Here is a 19,578-nt window from a genome sequence, read left to right as displayed (position 1 = left end):
TTTATTGCGGCGCAGGATAATCCTTGCACAGAACAGGCATTTTCAAACGTGCGGCTCAGATCTTCCGGAGGCCGCAGGTCGGCCAACATCGGGCGGCGCAGAGAGAGACACGCCGACTCGAACAGCAGCGCGCAAAATTGCACACCTCATAAGATCGATCGGGAAATCAAACTGTGAAATTCTGAATTCTGAAACGTGTCGCGTGCCTGGCTCTGAATTCTGACCTGTGTTGTGTTATCCCCTTCCTTCCCTTCTTCACTCGGAGTCTCGGAGAGCGCCATGGCGATCGTGGCCGCCCTCGTCGCGCCCACCGCGGACCCCCGGAATCCACTCAAGCTCGCCGCCGGCCCTCAGCATCGCCACTGGCGCGTCGCCGCGGCCTCGTCTTCGTCTTCCCCGGCGGCGGCGGCGTCCGGGGTGGACCTCCAGGCGCTGCGGTCCGCCATCGATAAGGTGTGAAAAACTGAAACGCAACGAGGGAGATGTTGAGGTTAACGGGGCAGAGCTAGCTGATGACGACGAGTTTGAGTTGCAGAAGGACAGCAACGAGGCCAAGCGGACGCTGGACGAGCTGAAGGAGCTCGGGTGGGCCAAGCGGTGGAGCTCGCAGCCGTACATGTCGCGCCGCACGGTCAGTGACTGTTCCGCCTTCTCAGCATCAGCATCAATCACCTCAAATCTGGATAGTGTAGCGCGTTCTGTTTCGTGTTTGATCGATCAATGTGGTTGCAGTTCGTGCATGGGTGTGCTTGACAGTTAGACTGATGAATTTATCAAGCCGTTTTTCTTTGAACTGTGAGCAGACATCTCTGAGGGAGCTCACTACCCTTGGGATCAAGAACGCCGAGAACCTCGCCATCCCAAGTGTTAGGAACGATGTAAGCCCTGCTCTACGACTGAAAAAACTACTCTCTGGTTTGCTAGAACCTGATGGTTTACTGGTGGAAATTTGTGAAATTTGTACTTCAGATGCAGATAGTATCATTATTCGGCATTTGATCTGGTCTGATCATGCAGGCAGCGTTTTTGTTCACAGTTGTCGGTACCACCGGATTCTTGGCCGTCCTTGCAGGCCAGCTCCCTGGGGTATTTCCTTCCTGCCTCTCCCTAGTGCTGAAATAATCCATGCTGTTCCAGATACCATAATGGTCACATCTGAACTGAATCATATATTGCTTTGCAAAAATTGACCATGTTTGAGATAAACAGTGGATACCTCGTTTTAACTTCAAAAAATTGTGTGTGTCAGGATTGGGGCTTCTTTGTTCCCTACTTGACTGGAAGCATTTCATTGATAGTATTGGCTGTCGGAAGTGTTTCCCCAGGGTATGTTGCTTCCGACATAATGAAACGTTTTGCTGTTGCATATCCACACAGAGCCAGTGCTGATGTCGCATCCATCATCACACAGTCTTCTGCAGGTCGCCATTGGATCTTTTTCTGCTGTCTTTCCTGACTATCAAGAGAGAATTGCTAGGCATGAAGCAGCTCATTTTTTGGGTATGCGCGTTTTCTTTTCCTGCAACAATAGTATATGTGCACCTATATGAACTTACTGACTGTAAAGCCCTCCTTAAAACTTAGTTGCATACTTGACTGGCCTACCTATTCTGGGATATTCTTTGGACATTGGAAAGGAGCATGTTAATTTGGTCGATGAGCAGTTACAAAAGCTAATATACAGTGGCCAGCTTGATCAAAAGGAATTGGACAGGTAAAAACTCTTGTTAAACCTGTATATAGTACATATGTCCAATTCCGGTGTACTCATGTTTATTTTGCATTCGGCTTCAGTTACTGCATTCAAGAATAGACTTCAACTACTCCCTCTGATCCTAAATTCTTAACTCAAATTTGCTCAAATATGGATGTATCTATTCTTAAAAAGCGTCTAGATACATGTAATATTTCGACAACAATTTAGGATCGGAGGGAGTACTTGACAATCCTAACTTCATTACTACACTGTCTTCACCTAAAAAATCATGGCAAACAACTGACATGTACAAGATGTCACCAGGTTAGCTGTAGTGTCAATGGCCGGACTGGCTGCTGAAGGTCTAGAGTACGACAAAGTTGTTGGCCAGTCAGCAGATCTTTTCACCCTTCAGGTGATGTGTTAATTCATCGCAGCTCCTTTTAGGTTCCAGTTCTGAAGAAGTCACCTGAAGAACTCCAGTCTGTTTGTTTGCAGAGATTTCTGAACAGGACTAAACCACCGCTAAGCAAAGATCAGCAGCAAAACCTTACAAGATGGGCTGTGAGTTATCCACCATCTCATTCTGAAGTAGCTGAAGCGAAAATTGGTTACATGCTCGTTGGAATGATGTAGTGTATTTAAAACAAAATTGTTTTGGCTTTGTAGGTCCTGATTGCTGCGTCACTTCTGAAGAACAACAAAGCGGCCCATGATGCCCTCGTTTCTGCTATGTCGGAGAAGGCCAGCGTGCTCGGGTGCATCGAAGCGATAGAGAATGCCTCTTGATTACAGTGTGACCCGATTGTCCTAACCTGATTGAAGCAGTTATTTTAGAGAAAAGAAGGGAAATGATGTAAAATGAAGCACAATCTTTTTTTCCCTGAATGTCAGGCTGAAATACAACCTTCAGTCCCTCACTCTTTGGCAGTAGTTTACTGAGGCGTCCCTGAACATGTTGACTGTTGACTGCTGATTTAAGCAGTAGTACAGATATAGAAAGTGTAAGCAAAAGACTCCAGCTAAATGCAATGGAAGTCAAGGCCGCAATTCTGTCGTTCAAACTTATTGATCGCAATTTTGTATGCATCTCACAGATGCTGCAATTCAGTACTAGGTACAGATGCTGCCATCTGCCCAATAAAATGACAATGATGAAACATAATACTCCCATTTTCATGTATTTACCGTACTCTGAAGACTCCAGATTTCATTCATGAGAAAATACATGATCCTACTAGTTACCCTTACATGCTTGTCTCTAGTTTACAATCTCAGTAGCTCACACAGTTAATAATTTAAGGGACTACTGGCCAGTATACTACTGTTATTTATCGTTGCAGAGATCTATACATTTCACAGCCTTGCAGGACGCCCTTGGTTACACGAGAACAATAGTTCTCCATGTCCATTCAGAAGCCAAACTAATTCCCATGCAGATTGCAAAGCTACAATCTCAGATGACTGGAGCTCTGCAGCATAGCCATGCTGCCCATGCATGGCATCCATTTCTGAAGAAATACAGAGCCACATCCCCTGCTTCTGCGCAGCAGCGATGAATCAAACTTGTGAAACGCAAAGCTCTCTCTTAACAACAACTTAACGCTATCGATCTACTTCTTCTATACATCGTCGTCTAGTACTAGTATCAGTATCATGGTATCATCCATGGAGTACATGTGTGCAGCGGTCAGACGTCGTCGGACCAGTCCTGGAGCTGGCCGTCGGAGAAGAGGGCGTCGACGACGTTGTCGATGAGCGCGTCGACGAAGGAGTTGCATCCCAGGGTGAGCATCCGCCCGATCCGGCCCCGCGCGCTGGAGACCCACGCGAACGTGGCGGCGGAGGCCACCACGGCCAGGCACACCCCCGCCGCCTCCTCGATCTCCACCGCGTCCAGCTTCCTGAACAGCGAGTCCCCCGTCGTCGCCTCCACCGCCACCGCCGCCGCAAACGCGACCTGCATAGGAAGAAGACAAAACGAAACGAATCATCCACCGTTGATCTCGATCCAAACGGACGGCGGATAAAAAACGAAAGCGGGAACGGGGAGAAATTCGAAATGAAGGCGGAGTGGCGGACCATGGCGAGGCGGCCGGAGATGGTCTCGAAGTCCTGGCTCTTGCGGGAGCTGTCGATGTAGTCGGCCAGGGACGCGAAGAACGGCGCGCCGCCGGACGCGACCTCCATGTCATCCCCTTCCCCCGGCAGCCGCCTCCGCGTCACGGCGGCGCCGCTTCCCGGGGCGCCGTACGACCGGAGCGTGCAGAGGCGGGGCTGCAGCACGATCTTCCCCGCGCCGCCGTCCCGCTCCCGCCTCGGCTGCTGCTGCGGCCTCTGCAGCGGCGCCGCCTCGCACACGATCGTTCGCACCGCCGCCGCCGCCGCCGCCATGAGTCGTTCTGCGTGCGTGGACTGGATCTGGATTGGATGCCACCGGAGACTTTGATTGACTAGCTGCTGGCTTCGTGGAGAGTAAACTGTGAGCAGCCAGGAGCAAGCAAATGCCGAGCGCTTCTTTTCTCCTCGTCTCTCGTCGTCGCTTTTTAGAAAGGACGGGATGCGACAGCGAGCGGCGGGGCCACGCTCGTACGTGGCCGCTCACCGCCCCGGTGAATCTGTCAACGGTACCGGCCAAAGGTCTAAAGGATTCACGGGCGAAACGCTCGTTTAAAGGCTAGTTATACCAGCTTATCGCGGGGTGAGTTGAGTTCGTCGGCCGGTGAATGGATCCCGGAATCTTCTTCGTCTCCCGTCGACTTCACGGGGCACGGGCTGGGCTGGCGGCCGTGATCCGTCGCGTTCCTGCGTGTTCCAGGAATCCACGTAACCGCTTGCTTTGCCGACACGCGGGCATTGGAGGATGTGGCCCCCGTGGGCCACGCGGACGTGGCGGGGTTCTCGGACGCAGGCGTCCTTCTCGTGCGATTGGATCATGGACGCCTTCTCTGCCCTCCGATCCCCATCCTACGGTAGGTCTACAAGATTGATCTTTCTCGTTCCATCTTTTTCTGTGTCTCATCTGTGTTACTGGAATTACCACGTATGTATTCGAGCAGTCACTGAGTTGTGCTTATGTAAGTTTTGGATTATTTCGTCGCTTCATCACTGGCTCACTGTAGGAAATTTCCTCACTGTACCATCGTTTGGTAGTGTTGTTATGCATGCATGTAAGGTTCGTGTGCTTATCAGTAAAAAAATAAATCTGAGGGCACAGGAGCTACACCTGTTGCTTGGCGATGGATAGGGTCCCGGTTCTTGTCAGGAATGGTTTACTTCCTTGTCACCGCTCACCAGTCGCCATGTCCAAGTTGCATGCAGTACTGGTTTACTGCTTGTCACCACTCACCATGTCCAAGTTGCATGCAGTACAGTACTGCGTTTCACAGACGAAACGATACGATTACGAGTTTCTTCAGCAATCCGCAAAAGTTGCAGCACACGTTGCACACAGAGTTGCGATGTTTTGCGATGCGAGATAACAGTACCCAGGACGTACGAGCTCCAGGGCGAGACGTGTGTACGTATAGGAAACACGGCTCCTGGTAGCCCCATTCGGGTAATCTACAACATCTGGCTACGAAGGAGATCGAATACAGGACGACCCTATCCCTATCTCGGAAAAAACAAAAGGGGAGGCAGTACGGTACAAGCCCATAAGGCCGTCGCTACCGCACGTACGATGGCCTCGTCACATGCTCATTCAATCCAATTAACCACCTTTTCGTATCGCCTCACCGGCGTAGATGTACAGATAACATTTTCCTGAGCACGTGAACTTTGGAAAGAAGAAAAAACAGAGAATTGAAAAGAGAAATCAAGAAGGTTTTCATCAAATTACTGCTTTTATTAGCCTGGCCCTGGCTTCTTACAGCTGCACGTACGACTGAACAGCACACGCACAAACTCGATCGTTTAGGATGTCAAAATAACAAGACAGTACTAGTACGCTATGCACGCACGAAACTGAAAGATTACTGCTGGGAGGACACATGCACTCCTGCTTATTGTTCATCTTAAGCCTAAGGCTACAGGGAAGAACACACGGCCGTTAATTCTCTTCCTCTCTCTAGGAACCGTTCAGGTTGACCTGGGCGCCAGAGCCTCCTGACACGTCGAGATTTCTGGAGACCTGACCTCGATAACTTCTTCGATCCGGAAGGTTCGTGCGCACCTGCAGAGAGACACAAAGAAACCCAATATAATGTAGTACCAAAACATTAACATTCGCGCTCTTCTTTCTTCTGGAAAACACACATCAGCATTAATTCAGTAATGCAGTACTGTTAGAGTGGCAAGGGTGCGTGTGTTTACCTGCGACGGCACCTAGCCTTGTTGCCGTCCTCGCCGTGGGCGCCGTAGCCGGTGACGATGCCGTAGAACACGTCCATGAGCTGGGCGGCGAGGCTGGCCATCGGATCAAGCTAGTGCAGCTACCTACGGACTACGGTGGTCTACTCGAACGCTCTTTAACGCTGTTTACGTACGGGGCCATGCAGATGCGGCGGTCATCGATCGAAGGATGGCCTCGGAACAGCAAGGAATCTTCGCTATTCCACATGCGTGACACGGACACGGTCACACGGGGCCGGCGTACGTAACGCATGCATCAAGGACTCACATGTGCCGATGCACGGGTACAGCCGTACAGACGCGCTAGCATGGCGTTTCCGGCACGCTTGAATTGTCCGAACCATGGACTGCGTACTCAAGTCTCAACTCTCAAGGGACTACTTTTTTTTTTGAGAGAGCACGTCTCAAGGGACTACTAGTAGAGGGAGGGGGAAGCCAGGGTGGCCCAAAGGCCAGAGTGGTTGGGTTGGGCCGGCTCCTGGTAGGTTTAGTACTATCTCCAGCACATTTCTGTTTTCGAATTCGCGTTCATCTCTTATCTTTCGAGGATGATGAGCCCACCGACAATCAAAACATGATCCAGCGCACCGTTAATCATGCCATGCCATCCTTCTCCTAACTTTATTTTGGTCCTTGGGGGCTCAAAGTCAGTCGACCGACTGGAGTGCGTGTTTTCGGTCCTATAAAACACAATGATTTGAATGGGAGAAAATCATTCATTAGAGTTTGAAGTGTTCAGCCTAGCCACCTAGCTTGTATGTTTGGTGCAACGTACCATGCCATGCTCAATTATATATCAAACTTTGCTAGCTAGTGCATTACATTTCCAGACTCTCTCTATCTAGTTACTGAATAATTGTCTAAGAAGATGATCTCTGATTGAAATAGTCATGCAAATCTCGTTTAAAAAAGGAGGGAGAAAGGAGGCAAAAAAAAATGCAAGGGTAGATATCGTGACTTTTTTTTGCTGAACAGAGCCCTTGTGGAAATGAATTGACAAAATAGCCATTTTCCAAAACGAATCGACAAAAATGACCCGACAGAAAGCCCATGTGGTACCACGTGGATCATCTTGCCAGATGAGAAGGCGGGACAATGTTGCCGCCAAACGATTCAATAGAAGCATCGCTATGATGTCGACCTGGTGTTTGAATTATTATTTTTAGCGAAGAGGTGCCCGTGTAAAAAAAGGAAAAATAGGATAGTTGTAAATAAACCCTCACTAGAAATGTTCTGTAGAAAATAATCCATAGGTAACATTTGCATCTCATAGGCTAGTAAACATGACAGGCAACGAAACATTAAAAAAGTTGTCCAAACTGGAATCTTGGTGACTAAATTTGGTTTAAAGTTTAAACCACCGCCACACCACAAATATGCGTGGTTCACAGTAGAGTACTAAAAATGCTAATGACACGTAACCCGATGCACATTCATATCTTCTTAGTCGCTTGTTGTCCCCTTGGACGCAAAGACATTTTAACTCGATTAAGCTTGAAGTATCCCAATTGTATGGTATTAATTAAATTTATGAGAAAAATGCTTTTTTCTCACAACTTGTCACGCCTTCAAAAATATATTATATTGGAATTTTCTGAAAAAGGGACTAAAATCAAACTGCGATGAGTCGAAGGATGAAAAAAATACTTTTCTAAATTTATTGAAAGTGTAGCAAAACGAAAGTGTCTTTTCCTGGTTAAACCACTAATGACATGTACACATTTTATGTCCAAATCCAATGTTTGTGTGAAAAAATCAAAATAATTTTGTGCATATTACCTCGGCGTTCAAATTCTAAAACGAGGTGGAAAAAAATAACGAAGGTGTTATTGAGTTGTCAATCATGCTTCCATATGGTAATGTTTTCCAATCAATTGGTCGTAAACACGCGCCAAGTTCAGTTTGCGCTCGGTTTGTATCCTACTACGAGATGTTCAGGGTCCATCTGTACTTTCTGCAAGCATGCATGTGTCTTTGAAGTTTTCGGCCCTGTAACGGAAGTCCATGCATCAGTAACAAAAATATCGAAGCACGCATATAATATATATGCTCATTTCAAGATATACATATTGCAGGCGAAGTACGACTAACATCGAGGACCACTCTACTGAAGCGCGGATCTAAACAAGATACACGAAAGGGTATAAACAAGACAACCCTGTCAACGGCCCAGAAAGGCCAGGCCAACTTTCAGAACCGATCAATCTCAACACCACCGAAGAGTACAACAAAGTGATTTCCGGAACAACAGCAGAGCAACAAAGAACATCAAAGCAATGGTAGAATAGAAGTACACCAATTAATGAGCGGCAAGAGAGAAAAACAGAAGTAAAACAAATAGAAGCTGCTAGCGACATGACCCATTTCTTCTTCTTCTTCTTCTTCTTCTTGTTCTATCCTTGCTCGGCGGTCGACAGCCGGTCTCTCCCCGCCGGTTCCAATGCGGAGCCGCAAGTGATGCCGTGACGGAGATCCGCCGCTTCTGCTCTATCCTTCACACAGATCCATGAAACCCATATCAGAGTCTCAGAAGATAAGACCAGAGCATGCAAGTGAAACAAAGAACGAAGCAATGCATGTGTTTATATACCACAGGCTTAGCTTTCTGTCATTGGCCGGCGACTGATAGATAAGATCTACCCCGGCCGGCCGACAAGCCGTAACCAGCGCATGCATGCCGTAGATGTCCCAAGCACAAGCATGTCTCTCTGCTGAGCTCGGATACTAGAAGAGGGGAGACCAGGAGGGAACCCCTCTCCGGTCCCCCAAGGGCTAACCCAGGAGCAGCCCCGTGCGATTTTATAGCAGTTTTCCGACGGGCAATGCAAGGGGCACGCACGTGGATTAGTTTAAGCAGGCCTGGGCCCCAGTGGCCGTCCGGTGCATGGATCATTTCCTGGATCATATGCATGGCCGGAGCGGCTAGCGGGCAGCGTAGCTGGTGTCGTTTCTTGGGGCTCTCGCATGCACGGCAGGACAGGGCATGGGCGGCCATGCATGCATGCCATGCCCTGACTCCCTGAGAGCTCTGACTCTGAGGGCGATCGTGCATGCATGCATGCAAAGGGCTTGTCTCCTTTGACGCCCCGGAAATGACCCGAGATTCCCTCACGCGCGTCGCCGTCTGCAGTTCCATGCATGCATGCCATCGGCATTGCCATGCATGGCATGCAAAGGAGGCAAGCAAGCAAGTACCCTCATCAGATTCAGTGCAAGGCGACAAGATCGACGCGGCACATCATGCAATGCATGCTGCAGTCATTCATTGGAGCTTGAACTGAAGGGTTTGGAGTTTGGACCAGGGATTGTTATTAGACGGCCACCTGCCTGATTCAGATGATATTCATCCTGGTAAAAATTAAATGGTTTGCCCATGTTGTTGTCTGGGGATATTCTAAGTTTACGGAACTGCGTGATGGAAGTACCGAACTAAACTATGCCTTGCCACTGGTAGTGGCCTCGCTGCCCGAAAAGCGCATGGGGACTGTGCATTTGCTTGACTGAACGACTGTGCGTGTGCATGTGTGCAGTGTGCACAGCGTCAGTACCGTGTCACTCCATGAAGCTGCCTTAGCGGAGCCCATGCACTGCGTGCAGTTGGCAGATCGACTAGTCGCTGCCGCAGTATGTACAGCACTATACAGTTACGTATGCCCGTGCCGATCGATCGATCGATGTGATCGATAGCCGGCTAATGCAAGGCATGCGCTTAAAATGTTGCTACGACATGAAAATGGCCGACGATCCTTTCATGCAGCAGATCGAGAAAAGGTTATGTTATTTTCGGGGTTGCTTTGTGTAGCAGCATCTGGCCGGTCAGGGTCAAGTTGCATCGATCGTGGATGAACAGACGTGAAATTAAACCTTTTCCTTCTCACGAGTACGTAAACGCTGTTCGTGCGTGGCCTTCTTGGCATTCAATCATCTGGTCAATCCGTCCGGATCACCTCGCATCGTACGAAATAAAGAGCAAACGAGCCAAATTTAACGTGGAGGGGAAGAGATCGATCGATCGAGCAGATCCATAAACGTCGTCGATCCATGCATTGCACGCTAGCCGTACACCACTGAACAAAAACGGTCCGAGAGAGAGAAGTCGGTCTCTGGACCGATCGGCTCATGTCATAGCCTAACGAAGAAGACGGCGAGCTCCGGGCAGTCGCCGCCGTGCGGGCCGACCATGTACAGCGACTCCGAGTCCCTAGACCCAATAACATGCTCGAAGCTCCCGCGCATGTACGCCATCTCCCCAACATCCGCTCCTCCTCCGTCAACACCCGCCGCTGACGACGACGACGACGACCTCCCGGGGAGCACGCCGCCGCCCATGGACACGGCCCAGAGCGTCTCGAGCACGGCCACGTCGTCCTCCGTGGGCTCCCGCCGCACCGCGTACCCGACCCTCTTCCCGTTGCAGTACATGCACCAGATCGGCTCCTCCAGCAGCGGCAACGACCCTTCGTTACTGCCGTGATCATCTTCCTGATCATCGTCCGGCCGCTTCTCCGTCTCGAGCACGATGCGTGCCCCCGCCGTGGTGCTGAGCTCGCGGAGCAGCGCGTGGGTCGGGAGCGCGAGCTCCACGACGAGGGCCGGCCGGCACCGCGGGTTCTCCTGCAGCGCCAGCGCCACGCGCCCGTCCCGGAACCCGAAGAGCGTGCCGGTCATGGCGCGCCGTGGCCGCCGCGAGAAGGACGACGTCAATAACAACGTCGCGGCAGCCGCCGAGACAGGCGCGCTGAGAAAGTTCTTCGACGACGATGGCGAGGGCGACGCGGTGGCCGTGGCCGTGGCCGACGCGCTGGGGGCATGGAGGAGCCCGCCGCAGCGGGCCGCGGCCGGCGCGGTTAGCGTGAGAACGGGGAGCGAGCGGCACATGTTCTGGAACATCCTGACGGGCTTCGACCTGCGCGCCGGCCTGCGGCGCGTCGAGGGCTCCTCGAGCGCGTGCCCAGAAGATGCGCGCGTTGGGGAAGGCTTGTTGTTGTGGGGCGTGGTGGGGAGGTGGAGGATGGTGTCCACGGACGACATGGACGGCGCCCGCGTGGTCGGCATCGTCGCCGTCGTTGTTCTCTTCGTCCCGCGTGGGGTGACGTCCAGGGCGTCGGCGTCCAAGACGGCGGCATCGTGCTCCATTGTTGTTGTTGGTGGTGTTTGTGGAGGAGGGAGACGAGGTCAGCTAATCCAACCGGCGGGCGGCCGGCGCTGCTCTCGCGCTCCCTCCAGAAAGTAACTCGGCCGCGGAATGTGCGTGCGTGGTGAGGAGCCATGGGTGGAGATGGGGGCGAGGTCTTTGATGCCATGCTGCATGCCGTTCGAGCCGCCGGATGTCGAGGCGGCCGATTTGGGGGTGCTCGTTTGCTGGGGCCGATCCGTTTCCGGCGCGCGGCGGTTCCGGTGGCTCTGTTTTGCGGTTTCCGTTGTTAGCTTACTGGTTCTGAGGTGGAAAAGCAAGCCCTTTGCTTCTTTTTTGTTTTGAGAAAAAAAAAAGCACAAGGGCCCTTGTGCTATTCTGGGCTTCTGGTCGTGGAGGGATCACACACAAGCCCAACTTTGATATTGCCATTGTACGCCCAGTCCATGTGGAAACTCGATATCCTGGGCCTTGCGCTGCGTCTTCTCTTTTGGACTGCAATTGATCAAATCCAGAGTAGATCGCGCGATTCAAGAGGTCGCGCTCGTGTAGGAACGGGATATTGCAGACCCTGCGATCCAGTTGGTATACGATGCGCAACGGCATAGATCGCTAGGAGCCTAGAACCATAGCAGAATCCAGTGCCTAGGGTACAAATAGCCAAATAGGACGTACGTACACCAGACACGTCAATGTTAAAGGTTGCCGACCACCAAACGGGTGGACATGTGAGACGAGACATTAACTAATGATCGTTGCTTCGAACTTAAGTTCGATAATTTTTGCCCCGATTGCATTCCTTGGTTCCCTGTGCTTGGATTCTCGGGCTACGAAACACTACAAGTAAGCTCCCAGCAGTAGTACTGCTCGTCAAGAGGAGATGTTGACCCACTTGACCAGTCCAGGCAACGTCCAACTGAAACGCAAATTAAAACTACATATAGACATGCCCGCGCTCTCTCGCCAGCAGTTCCCTCCGGGCAAGATCGATTAGCTATCATCGACCATACCGCGACTATTATGCCCCTGTTTCAACACTGTCACGCTCGACGCTTTCGACATGAAAGAGACCGTTCGAAATGTACACCGTATGTATTGGTCCGTGCAGACTCCACGTATCCACAAAACCATCGGTGAGTATGTATATGCGTACGGCTGTTTGAGAAGAGTACGAACGAGGTCGACGTAGAAAATACAACAAAAATGACCGCATGCATCACGTTATCACGAGATCATGACGGCAGCCGGTCGATCGAGAGCGGTTGGATCCCCGCAGCAAACTGTACTGAAGGAAGATAATTTTTTTGGAGGTACGGCGTTCCCGTTCTAGTACCAGTTCATTTGCTCTTTAATGTCCTGGGCCTTGCCTGCACTTTAGCGGGGTTTCGGCCCAACAATCCGCAAACCCGCTTGCATTGCTTTTTTTTACGCTAGGATCATATTAGCTACTGTTTCCGCACATCCAACGGAAACGCACGTAAGAACTGCATTACTGATAGACAGGCCGTCGCTGTCTCGCCAGCAGTTCCCTCACGGCAAGTTTAGCGCGCTTAACAGCGCGACTATGATGCCACTGTTTCAGCACTGTCACGCTCGACGCTTTCGACATGAAAAGAGCCTTTACCCGTCCCGCAGAAGCGCAGACCACAGGTTCGAAACGGAAATGTACTTCGTATTGGCCCGTGCAGACTCCACGTATATCCAGCAGTTTGAGAAGAGTACGTACGAGGTCGACGTATAAGGACATTTTTAACAATTGTTACTACATGGGTACTAAGAAATACTAGACTAATGAGAACAATATTTGAATAAAATAAATAGGTAGTGGTTATTTGAAGAAGTAACAGCCTCTACGCGGGTAAAAAAGAAAAAGATGACATGCGGATCCATCAAGGAAGAGAAGAGAGGAGAATAAAGAAAAATATACTAAGAAGAGAGAGAAGAGAATTAGTAACCATCACTATTGGAGATGCCCTAAATACACGACAATAATAGCCTCCGACACGAGAACAGTCGTACAGTGCACCCTAATTTTTAGCTTGCACCACGAGATCTTGACGGCAGTCGGTCGATCGAGAGCGACTGGATCTCCGCACCAAACTGTACTAAAACAAGATAATTTTTAGGAGATGACACGGCGTTTTACCTGTGCGCACATCTTAAACCCGAAAGAGCGTTATCGTGAGTGACGTGTGGAGGCCGGCTGGCAGAAATTAAACCTCGGTAGGTGAATACTACCGGGGAGGGTGGGGTGGCCGATCGATGGGATGAGCATTCCATCTTCAATGCTCCGCAGTTTGTTTGGTGCTTTTGTCGTCGGCATCGACATTTTCCAGATTAGTCTTCGTGTTGGAGCAGCTGCAGGAGCTAAAGTGGCCTCCCGGCCCAGTCTACCAGAACAGACGACACCTTCCACCGGCACGCGGCTTCTCTCCTCTCTAATGACACATTGTCAAGCCTGCCCTTCCGCCTATAAACAAGTCAAACAACCCATGCTCCAAAGCTTGTGCTGGCGCGAGATGCTTTGCATTTCTCTCTGTTTTGAAACAAAAAAAACACAGAAATGTGTGGTACTAGTAGCACTCCTGTGATTTTCAGGTAGTATCATGTCACGCACGCTCTTTTGTTCTCTAGCGAAGCTACGTACCACCAGTCTACCTGTACTCCGTAGACCGTAATGTAGTATACTCCGAACCATACATGTCACGTTGACATGCACGTCAGTGCGTCTCGCATGTGTTACACGAGTCGTACACCATGGCTGAATCGTCGAGGGGCATTCTCGGAAGAACCGGGAAAAACTACCCGTTCCGCAGATCACCACATGGTTCGCGGCAATAAATAGGGAGCTGCCCGAAATGAATCGTCGACAGAGGAGGAGTTAATGACCTCGAGCGAATCAACGGCATCCTCGCAAAAGAGAGAGAGAGTGCAGAGAATAAAGTTGATCAAAAGAAACAGCAGCACTAGATAGACACGCACATCGGACATACCCCTCCCCCTCCCCACAAGCACCCAGTTCCCAGAGCGGCGCGGCGAGGCGCAGTAGAACAAGCTAGAAGAACAATGGATCAGCAGCCCAAGATGCAGCGGGAGGAGGAAGAGGAAGAAGGCAGCCTCAAGGAATCGACGGGTCGGCGCACGGAGGAAGAGGAACCGGTGGATCGGCGTGAAGAAGAGGAGAAGAAGGGCCCTCAAGAACCGACGACGCACCCGCGCGAGGCGGCGGCAGATGAGGAGAAGGAGAAGGAGAAGGAGAAGGAGGACAAGGAGAGGAGCTCTGATGAAGACGAATCCATGGCGGCGGCGGCGGCGGTGTTCTTGCACCCGTGCTCGCTGCTGCAGTACGTGGTCCGGGCCTTGGCCTGCCGCCTGGGCATCAGCGACCCGTTCGGGGGCACCGGCACGAAGCCAAGCGCTGACTCTGCTGCACCTCCTCTTGGTCCCTCTGAAGAAGGACAGGATGCAGACCAGAAAAATCCCGGCACTGCTACTGTACGTTATACTACCTATGTGCAATTTGTTGTTTGACGGGAAAGGTGTGCGATATGTCTGTGAAGTATGGATTTCTTTTCTTGCTGAACTGGCGGGCCTGTCGGTGATTTCTGCAGGGGTTTTACATGCAGGGTGTGATCACAACCAGCGTGCGGGCGGTGAGGAGGACGCGCCCGCCCGGGCCCGACAATCCGGTCGAAGGGAGCGGCGGCAACGGCGGGCATCACCATTAGCGCTCATCGTACGTCTCGTCTCAAACCTTGGCGCTGCTGCATGCAGTGGATTTGCCGTCTCTGTCTACCTGCAGCTTCCAAAAGCAGCTCGTTAATTTGTGTACAAGTACTACTACTGTGGTTCAGATCAAAATTACGTCGAGTTTATCTAGTGTTTGGGCACTTGGCTGATCTTTTCGCCCAATAAGAACCGTACTGCGTGTGTTATACAGTATACAGTAGTACTACTGTACCGTGTTAGCTAGTGCAGCTGTAGTTAATTTGTGTGCTCTGTAAGCTGAAACATGAACTTTATGTGCTAACACTGCTAGTCTTCAGTCTGTTGCATGCTTGCATTACAGTGTTGTGCATCGGTGCTATGATCGAAAGGTATATGTTCCAAGTAGACTTGGCTGATATTCCTTACCCTCTTTGTTTTTTTAACCTTTTTCTCCTAGGTCGAATCTCGTCGACCTCCTTTGGCAATGATGATAAAATGCCCTGTTGTTTCGTCAAAAGACTGCTGGCCCATTGTTCGTGGAATTAATACATGACTAGTCCTGTCAGATCCGGTTGACCTGCTTGATGTGTTGCATGTCAGCAGTCAGCCACTTGGAAAATAGAACACGGGAGGAAAACACAGCTGCTCGTCGGACGTGAAGAAGTTTCGTTAATAGACGTAGAAACAAGAGTGTTCGGCGACGTAAAATGTAGACGAAACTAGCTACACTAGTGCGCTACGGCGCAGCTTCAGAGCCCGGATCTAAACACGGAAGGATCAGGCGTCGCCAACAAAGTGCTCACTCTCTGACCAGTACGTGCAGAACTGCAGACAACGAAAGCAAAGAGTCGACGGATCTACCTGCCCGCAAAAGCGAACATAGCTTTGTTCCTTTTGAGAGAGAGAAAAGAGAACAATCATGCCTAAGGATGCCAAATCCGAGATGGGAAGAAAATGGCCTCAACAGCACGCAGACGTGCTTTAGGCAAAAAAAACCGCAGATGTACTTCCGATCTGTCGCACCACGCATCTTCGTATGTATCGATCGGGTAATATTTTCAACCGTTCACGCGATTAGTCATTCTAGCTATGCAAATAAACCTAGTTGCTGATTTGGAAATATATATCATCGGTAATGCCGGCATTAGTTGCATCGCATGAACATTTTCTTTGTGTGACATTTAGTAGAGATAATTATACTCAACTCTAAGCGAATAATGTTGCAGAATACTAACCGTACTTGAAAAGGATGCATGTAGTTTGATTTGCTCTAGTGTACAACCTTTTGTAAAAATGCATGCATCTTGCCGCTCTTTGTTCATGCGAATACAAAGTTCAAATTGCAGTTTGCATGAGTTTAAATTGCAGTATGTTTCTTCAAATTGCAGTATGAACGAAATCGCCCAAGGGTTTGAAATCGCTGGTCTCCCAGCTGCGTTCGGCTCGGGAGGCACACGCTTTAAGTGGCGAACCGGATCAGACCTCCCGGTGGAGTACGTCAGTACGTGGGCTGTCAAACCTGTCATCTATTCGGTTCAAAAAAACCTTTCATCAATCGGGACATTTTTTTGATTTGCTGTGTTTTTTTCCTGGTCCGTGCTGTCCGTGGTGAGCAGAGAATACAGACCGGTCTTAATGGTTGTTCTTGGGCTCGTCAATGTGTGACTGGATGCGGCCTGGTGCGAATCGCGAACGAATTCGGTGTGCCCGGAATAGACGGTTTGCGACTTTGTGTAGACTGTCCACTCTTTCCGGACGGTATTGGCCTCCAACATCAATACTGCTTCTCAATTCTCTTACAACTCGTTTGGCACTCATCATTTGGTCATAGAATTGTAGAATTCATTTTGAATTCAAAAAACAACTTTTTTGGTTGGCACGGAAATAGCCACAGGAACTCAATCTCAAATTTCATGGAATCACACTATAACTAGCCTCAATTTCTCTCTAAAAACCATCATTTATCTAGAATTGTCTCTCACTCTTCGATTCTATGTGGTAGACAAATATGATTTTTCAATCCGGAATTCAAATTCAACCAAATGAAATTCTATAAAAAATTGGATTTTATTTCATTTTGATCAAATGAAATGAATTCTTTGTTGCCAATTACTGGTAAAAAAAAACTTCTCAATTCTCACAATCAGAGATTCTACAGGCTACTCATCCGTGACTTAAGTTTTTTTTTTTTGAATAATATTTTCCCAGAAAATCCATTACCTGGCCAAGAAATATGGAGAATAATCCTATACGACCCAGACTCGAACGACCCCAGGTTGGACCCAATCCGTGATCGTTAGATCTCCCGATTTGATCTCCAACTCCCGCTGCACCTCCTCCGTGTTCACATCGTTTCAAATCCAACGATGGCAAGCCTGGTCCAGTGCAGGGTCGTAGAGGGCAGGGTCGCATAGGATTTTTTTTTCCGAGAAATACTGCTAGCGAGCGGCAACCAAAAGCACACCTAGTAACCAAAACCTTGGCGTCATGGCTGTCGTAGATCGTGCATCCTGTACACTCTGAAAACCATCACCACTGACGTCACTGTAAACAAGATAAGCTTGCAATTGATTGATCCCACGGCCCACAGGTTGCCACTTGGATCTTACACTCTTTCTGGATACCATGAATGTGCATGTAGGCCAACTTTAGTTTCCTTGCATGTATTTCCATATGGCCTACCGCGTGATATGTCGTTCTCCTGTCAATTACAGTAGCACCGGGCGGCATAAATGAGATTGATGCAACGTATCGTCAGAGACGTGTTTAGGCAGAAATGAGTATGTCCTTCCACTGCAAAAACGGGACGAGGCATCTGCGCTAGCTAGGCTAGGCTGCTAGCCAATAAAGGGAAGCGGTGCATTGCACATTTGCACCCGTGCTAGCTCGATCGAACAGCTCGTATCATCCACAGTCCCCACCACACTCCTCATCCGGCAACTTCAATCCTTGCTCGATCTGCCCATGTCGACTGTGAGAATCATCGAAACCAGCTTCGTCAGCGTGCCGGCAAACGCCGCGCCGCAGCCGGAGCCGATCAGGCTCACGGCGATGGAAGCTCAGTGGGTCGTCTTCCCGCTGCTGCAGCACGTCCTGCTCTACGAGGGAGCCGACACCGACACGCTGCCGCCCTTCGACGCCATTCTCCAGCCCCTTCAATCCTCCCTCGCCGCGACTTTACGCAGCGGCTTCGCGCCGCTCGCCGGCAAGCTCGTGCATCTCGAGGACACTGGCGATGTCGCCCTCAGCTGCTCCGCCTCCGACAGCATAAAGTTCGTCGTCGCGGAGTCTGACGCCGACATCTGCATGCTCGCCAACGACGAGGAGCACGACCTGCACGTGCTGGAGAAGCTCGTACCGGAGATGGACATGGGCGAGCTGCCGACCCCCGTGCTGTCGGTGCAGGCCACGCGGTTCGAGGGCGGCTTGGCGCTCGGGGTGAAGGCGCACCATGCCGTCGCCGACGGGCGGTCGCTGTGGACCTTCGTGGAGGCGTGGGCGATAGCGTGCCGTGGCGAGACGCCGACGGCCGCGGCAGTATCGCCGTCCTTCGACCGCTCGCTCGTCAAGCTGCCCGATGGCGAAGCGCTCGCCAGGAGCGTCCTGCGGAAGTGGGCGCCCAATCTGCCTTTGGTACGTTCGTCCTCTTGTCTCATTACCATTCCCTGATAGAGTAAACCCGACCTGCTTGAACTTTGAACATTGAACAACTTTGTCTGTTCCGGCGCGCAGGCGACAACGCCGCCGTCGATCGTGGACGACCGCACGCGGTTCACGCGCCGGACGTTCACCATGGGCACGCATGACATCCAGCGTCTCAAGCATCAAATCCTCCATCTCGCCGAACCCAACAACACGCCATTGTTGTCTCGTCCCCAGTCCACCTTCGCCGCGGCCGTCGCGCTCGCCTGGACGTGCTTCGCCAGGTGCAAGCCGTTCGCCATGGACGAGGACGTGTTCCTCTTCTTCCTCGCCGACGCCCGCCGCCGCCTCGACCCTCCCGTGGACGCCGGATACATCGGCGTGTGTCTCACCGGGTGCCTCGCCAGGCTCCCGGCCAGGGAGCTCCGCGGCGAGCGAGCGCTTGCGGCGGCGGCGGCGGCGGTGCAGGATGAGGTTCGGAAGATGGCAGAGGACCCGCTCGCCGGGTGGGATTTCATGAGGCTTGCAGACACGATCCCGATGGACAAGGTGATGAACGTGTCGGGGTCTTCGGGGTTCAGGGCGTACGAGGTGGCCGACTTCGGGTGGGGAAAGCCCCGGCGGACGGAGCCGGTCAGGTTGAACCATGATGGTCAGGTGGCGCTGATGGGCGCCAGGGACGGCCATGGAGTCCAGGTGTCTGTCTCTTTGCTCCAGGCGGCGCAGATGAACCAGTTCAAGTTTCACTTCCTTGAGCTGCTGGGTTAAAGGACAACTAGCTAAATACCCGTGCGTTGTTATGGATGAAAAATTAGACTACTCACTAAATTAGATTAAAATCACTGTTACTCCTTCCGTTCCATAAAGATTGGCACGGATTTGAATTAGCTATAGTTTAAATTCGTGCCAATCTTTATGGAACAGAGGGAATACATGTTAGCGGCGCTGCCCTTCTTATTCCAATTTTGGTGAAACATTATTCACATGTCAATCTTTTGCAAGAGGTTTAGTTTTTTTTCCTATTCGACCAAAATATGATAGGATC

The 19,578-nt window shown here is 50.9% G+C and overlaps 5 protein-coding genes and 1 long non-coding RNA gene across 7 annotated transcripts; 3 read left to right on the top strand and 3 right to left on the bottom strand.

Moving 5' to 3' along the window:
• The first annotated feature begins 175 nt into the window (after window positions 1–175).
• LOC100846062 lies at window positions 176–2,746 on the top strand. Its single transcript, XM_003580601.4, has 10 exons — window positions 176–453; window positions 536–631; window positions 804–878; window positions 1,018–1,086; window positions 1,250–1,326; window positions 1,412–1,500; window positions 1,585–1,714; window positions 2,021–2,111; window positions 2,195–2,260; window positions 2,366–2,746. The coding sequence occupies exons 1-10, from the start codon at window positions 280–282 to the stop codon at window positions 2,483–2,485; spliced, it is 987 nt and encodes a 328-aa protein (XP_003580649.1). The 5' UTR covers window positions 176–279; the 3' UTR covers window positions 2,486–2,746.
• Window positions 2,747–2,877: 131 nt separating this feature from the next.
• LOC100845758 (stress enhanced protein 2, chloroplastic) lies at window positions 2,878–4,358 on the bottom strand. The gene is made up of 2 exons (XM_003580600.4): window positions 3,779–4,358; window positions 2,878–3,656 (listed from the first exon to the last, which is right to left on the bottom strand). Exons 1-2 carry the CDS (start codon window positions 4,088–4,090, stop codon window positions 3,387–3,389), a joined length of 582 nt encoding a protein of 193 aa, XP_003580648.1. The 5' UTR covers window positions 4,091–4,358; the 3' UTR covers window positions 2,878–3,386.
• Window positions 4,359–8,136: 3,778 nt separating this feature from the next.
• On the bottom strand, window positions 8,137–8,804 carry LOC106865578. The gene is made up of 2 exons (XR_001404743.2): window positions 8,640–8,804; window positions 8,137–8,541 (listed from the first exon to the last, which is right to left on the bottom strand). It is a non-coding gene; the product is annotated as an uncharacterized LOC106865578 (long non-coding RNA).
• Window positions 8,805–10,039: 1,235 nt separating this feature from the next.
• Window positions 10,040–11,242, bottom strand: LOC100824648 (protein MIZU-KUSSEI 1). Its single transcript, XM_003579318.3, has one exon. The coding sequence runs from the start codon at window positions 11,183–11,185 to the stop codon at window positions 10,172–10,174; it is 1,014 nt and encodes a 337-aa protein (XP_003579366.1). The 5' UTR covers window positions 11,186–11,242; the 3' UTR covers window positions 10,040–10,171.
• A 2,796-nt stretch (window positions 11,243–14,038) lies between these two features.
• On the top strand, window positions 14,039–15,296 carry LOC104585446 (myosin-M heavy chain). Of its 2 annotated transcripts, none has more exons than XM_010242199.3 (2): window positions 14,039–14,678; window positions 14,810–15,296. In XM_010242199.3, exons 1-2 carry the CDS (start codon window positions 14,250–14,252, stop codon window positions 14,909–14,911), a joined length of 531 nt encoding a protein of 176 aa, XP_010240501.1. In that variant the 5' UTR covers window positions 14,039–14,249; the 3' UTR covers window positions 14,912–15,296. The 2 variants fall into 2 exon arrangements, with proteins under 2 accessions (XP_010240501.1, XP_010240500.1); XM_010242198.3 differs by having other exon boundaries at window positions 14,040–14,678; window positions 14,795–15,296.
• A 2,338-nt stretch (window positions 15,297–17,634) lies between these two features.
• Window positions 17,635–19,551, top strand: LOC100845455 (phenolic glucoside malonyltransferase 2). Its single transcript, XM_003580599.4, has 2 exons — window positions 17,635–18,524; window positions 18,624–19,551. The coding sequence occupies exons 1-2, from the start codon at window positions 17,856–17,858 to the stop codon at window positions 19,299–19,301; spliced, it is 1,347 nt and encodes a 448-aa protein (XP_003580647.1). The 5' UTR covers window positions 17,635–17,855; the 3' UTR covers window positions 19,302–19,551.
• The last annotated feature ends 27 nt before the right edge of the window (window positions 19,552–19,578 follow it).

Source organism: Brachypodium distachyon, chromosome 5, assembly GCF_000005505.3.
Source record: "Brachypodium distachyon strain Bd21 chromosome 5, Brachypodium_distachyon_v3.0, whole genome shotgun sequence".
Taxonomy (NCBI): Eukaryota; Viridiplantae; Streptophyta; class Magnoliopsida; order Poales; family Poaceae; genus Brachypodium; species Brachypodium distachyon.
Note: the sequence above shows the minus strand (reverse complement) of the source record. Positions and strands in the feature narration are given on the sequence as shown.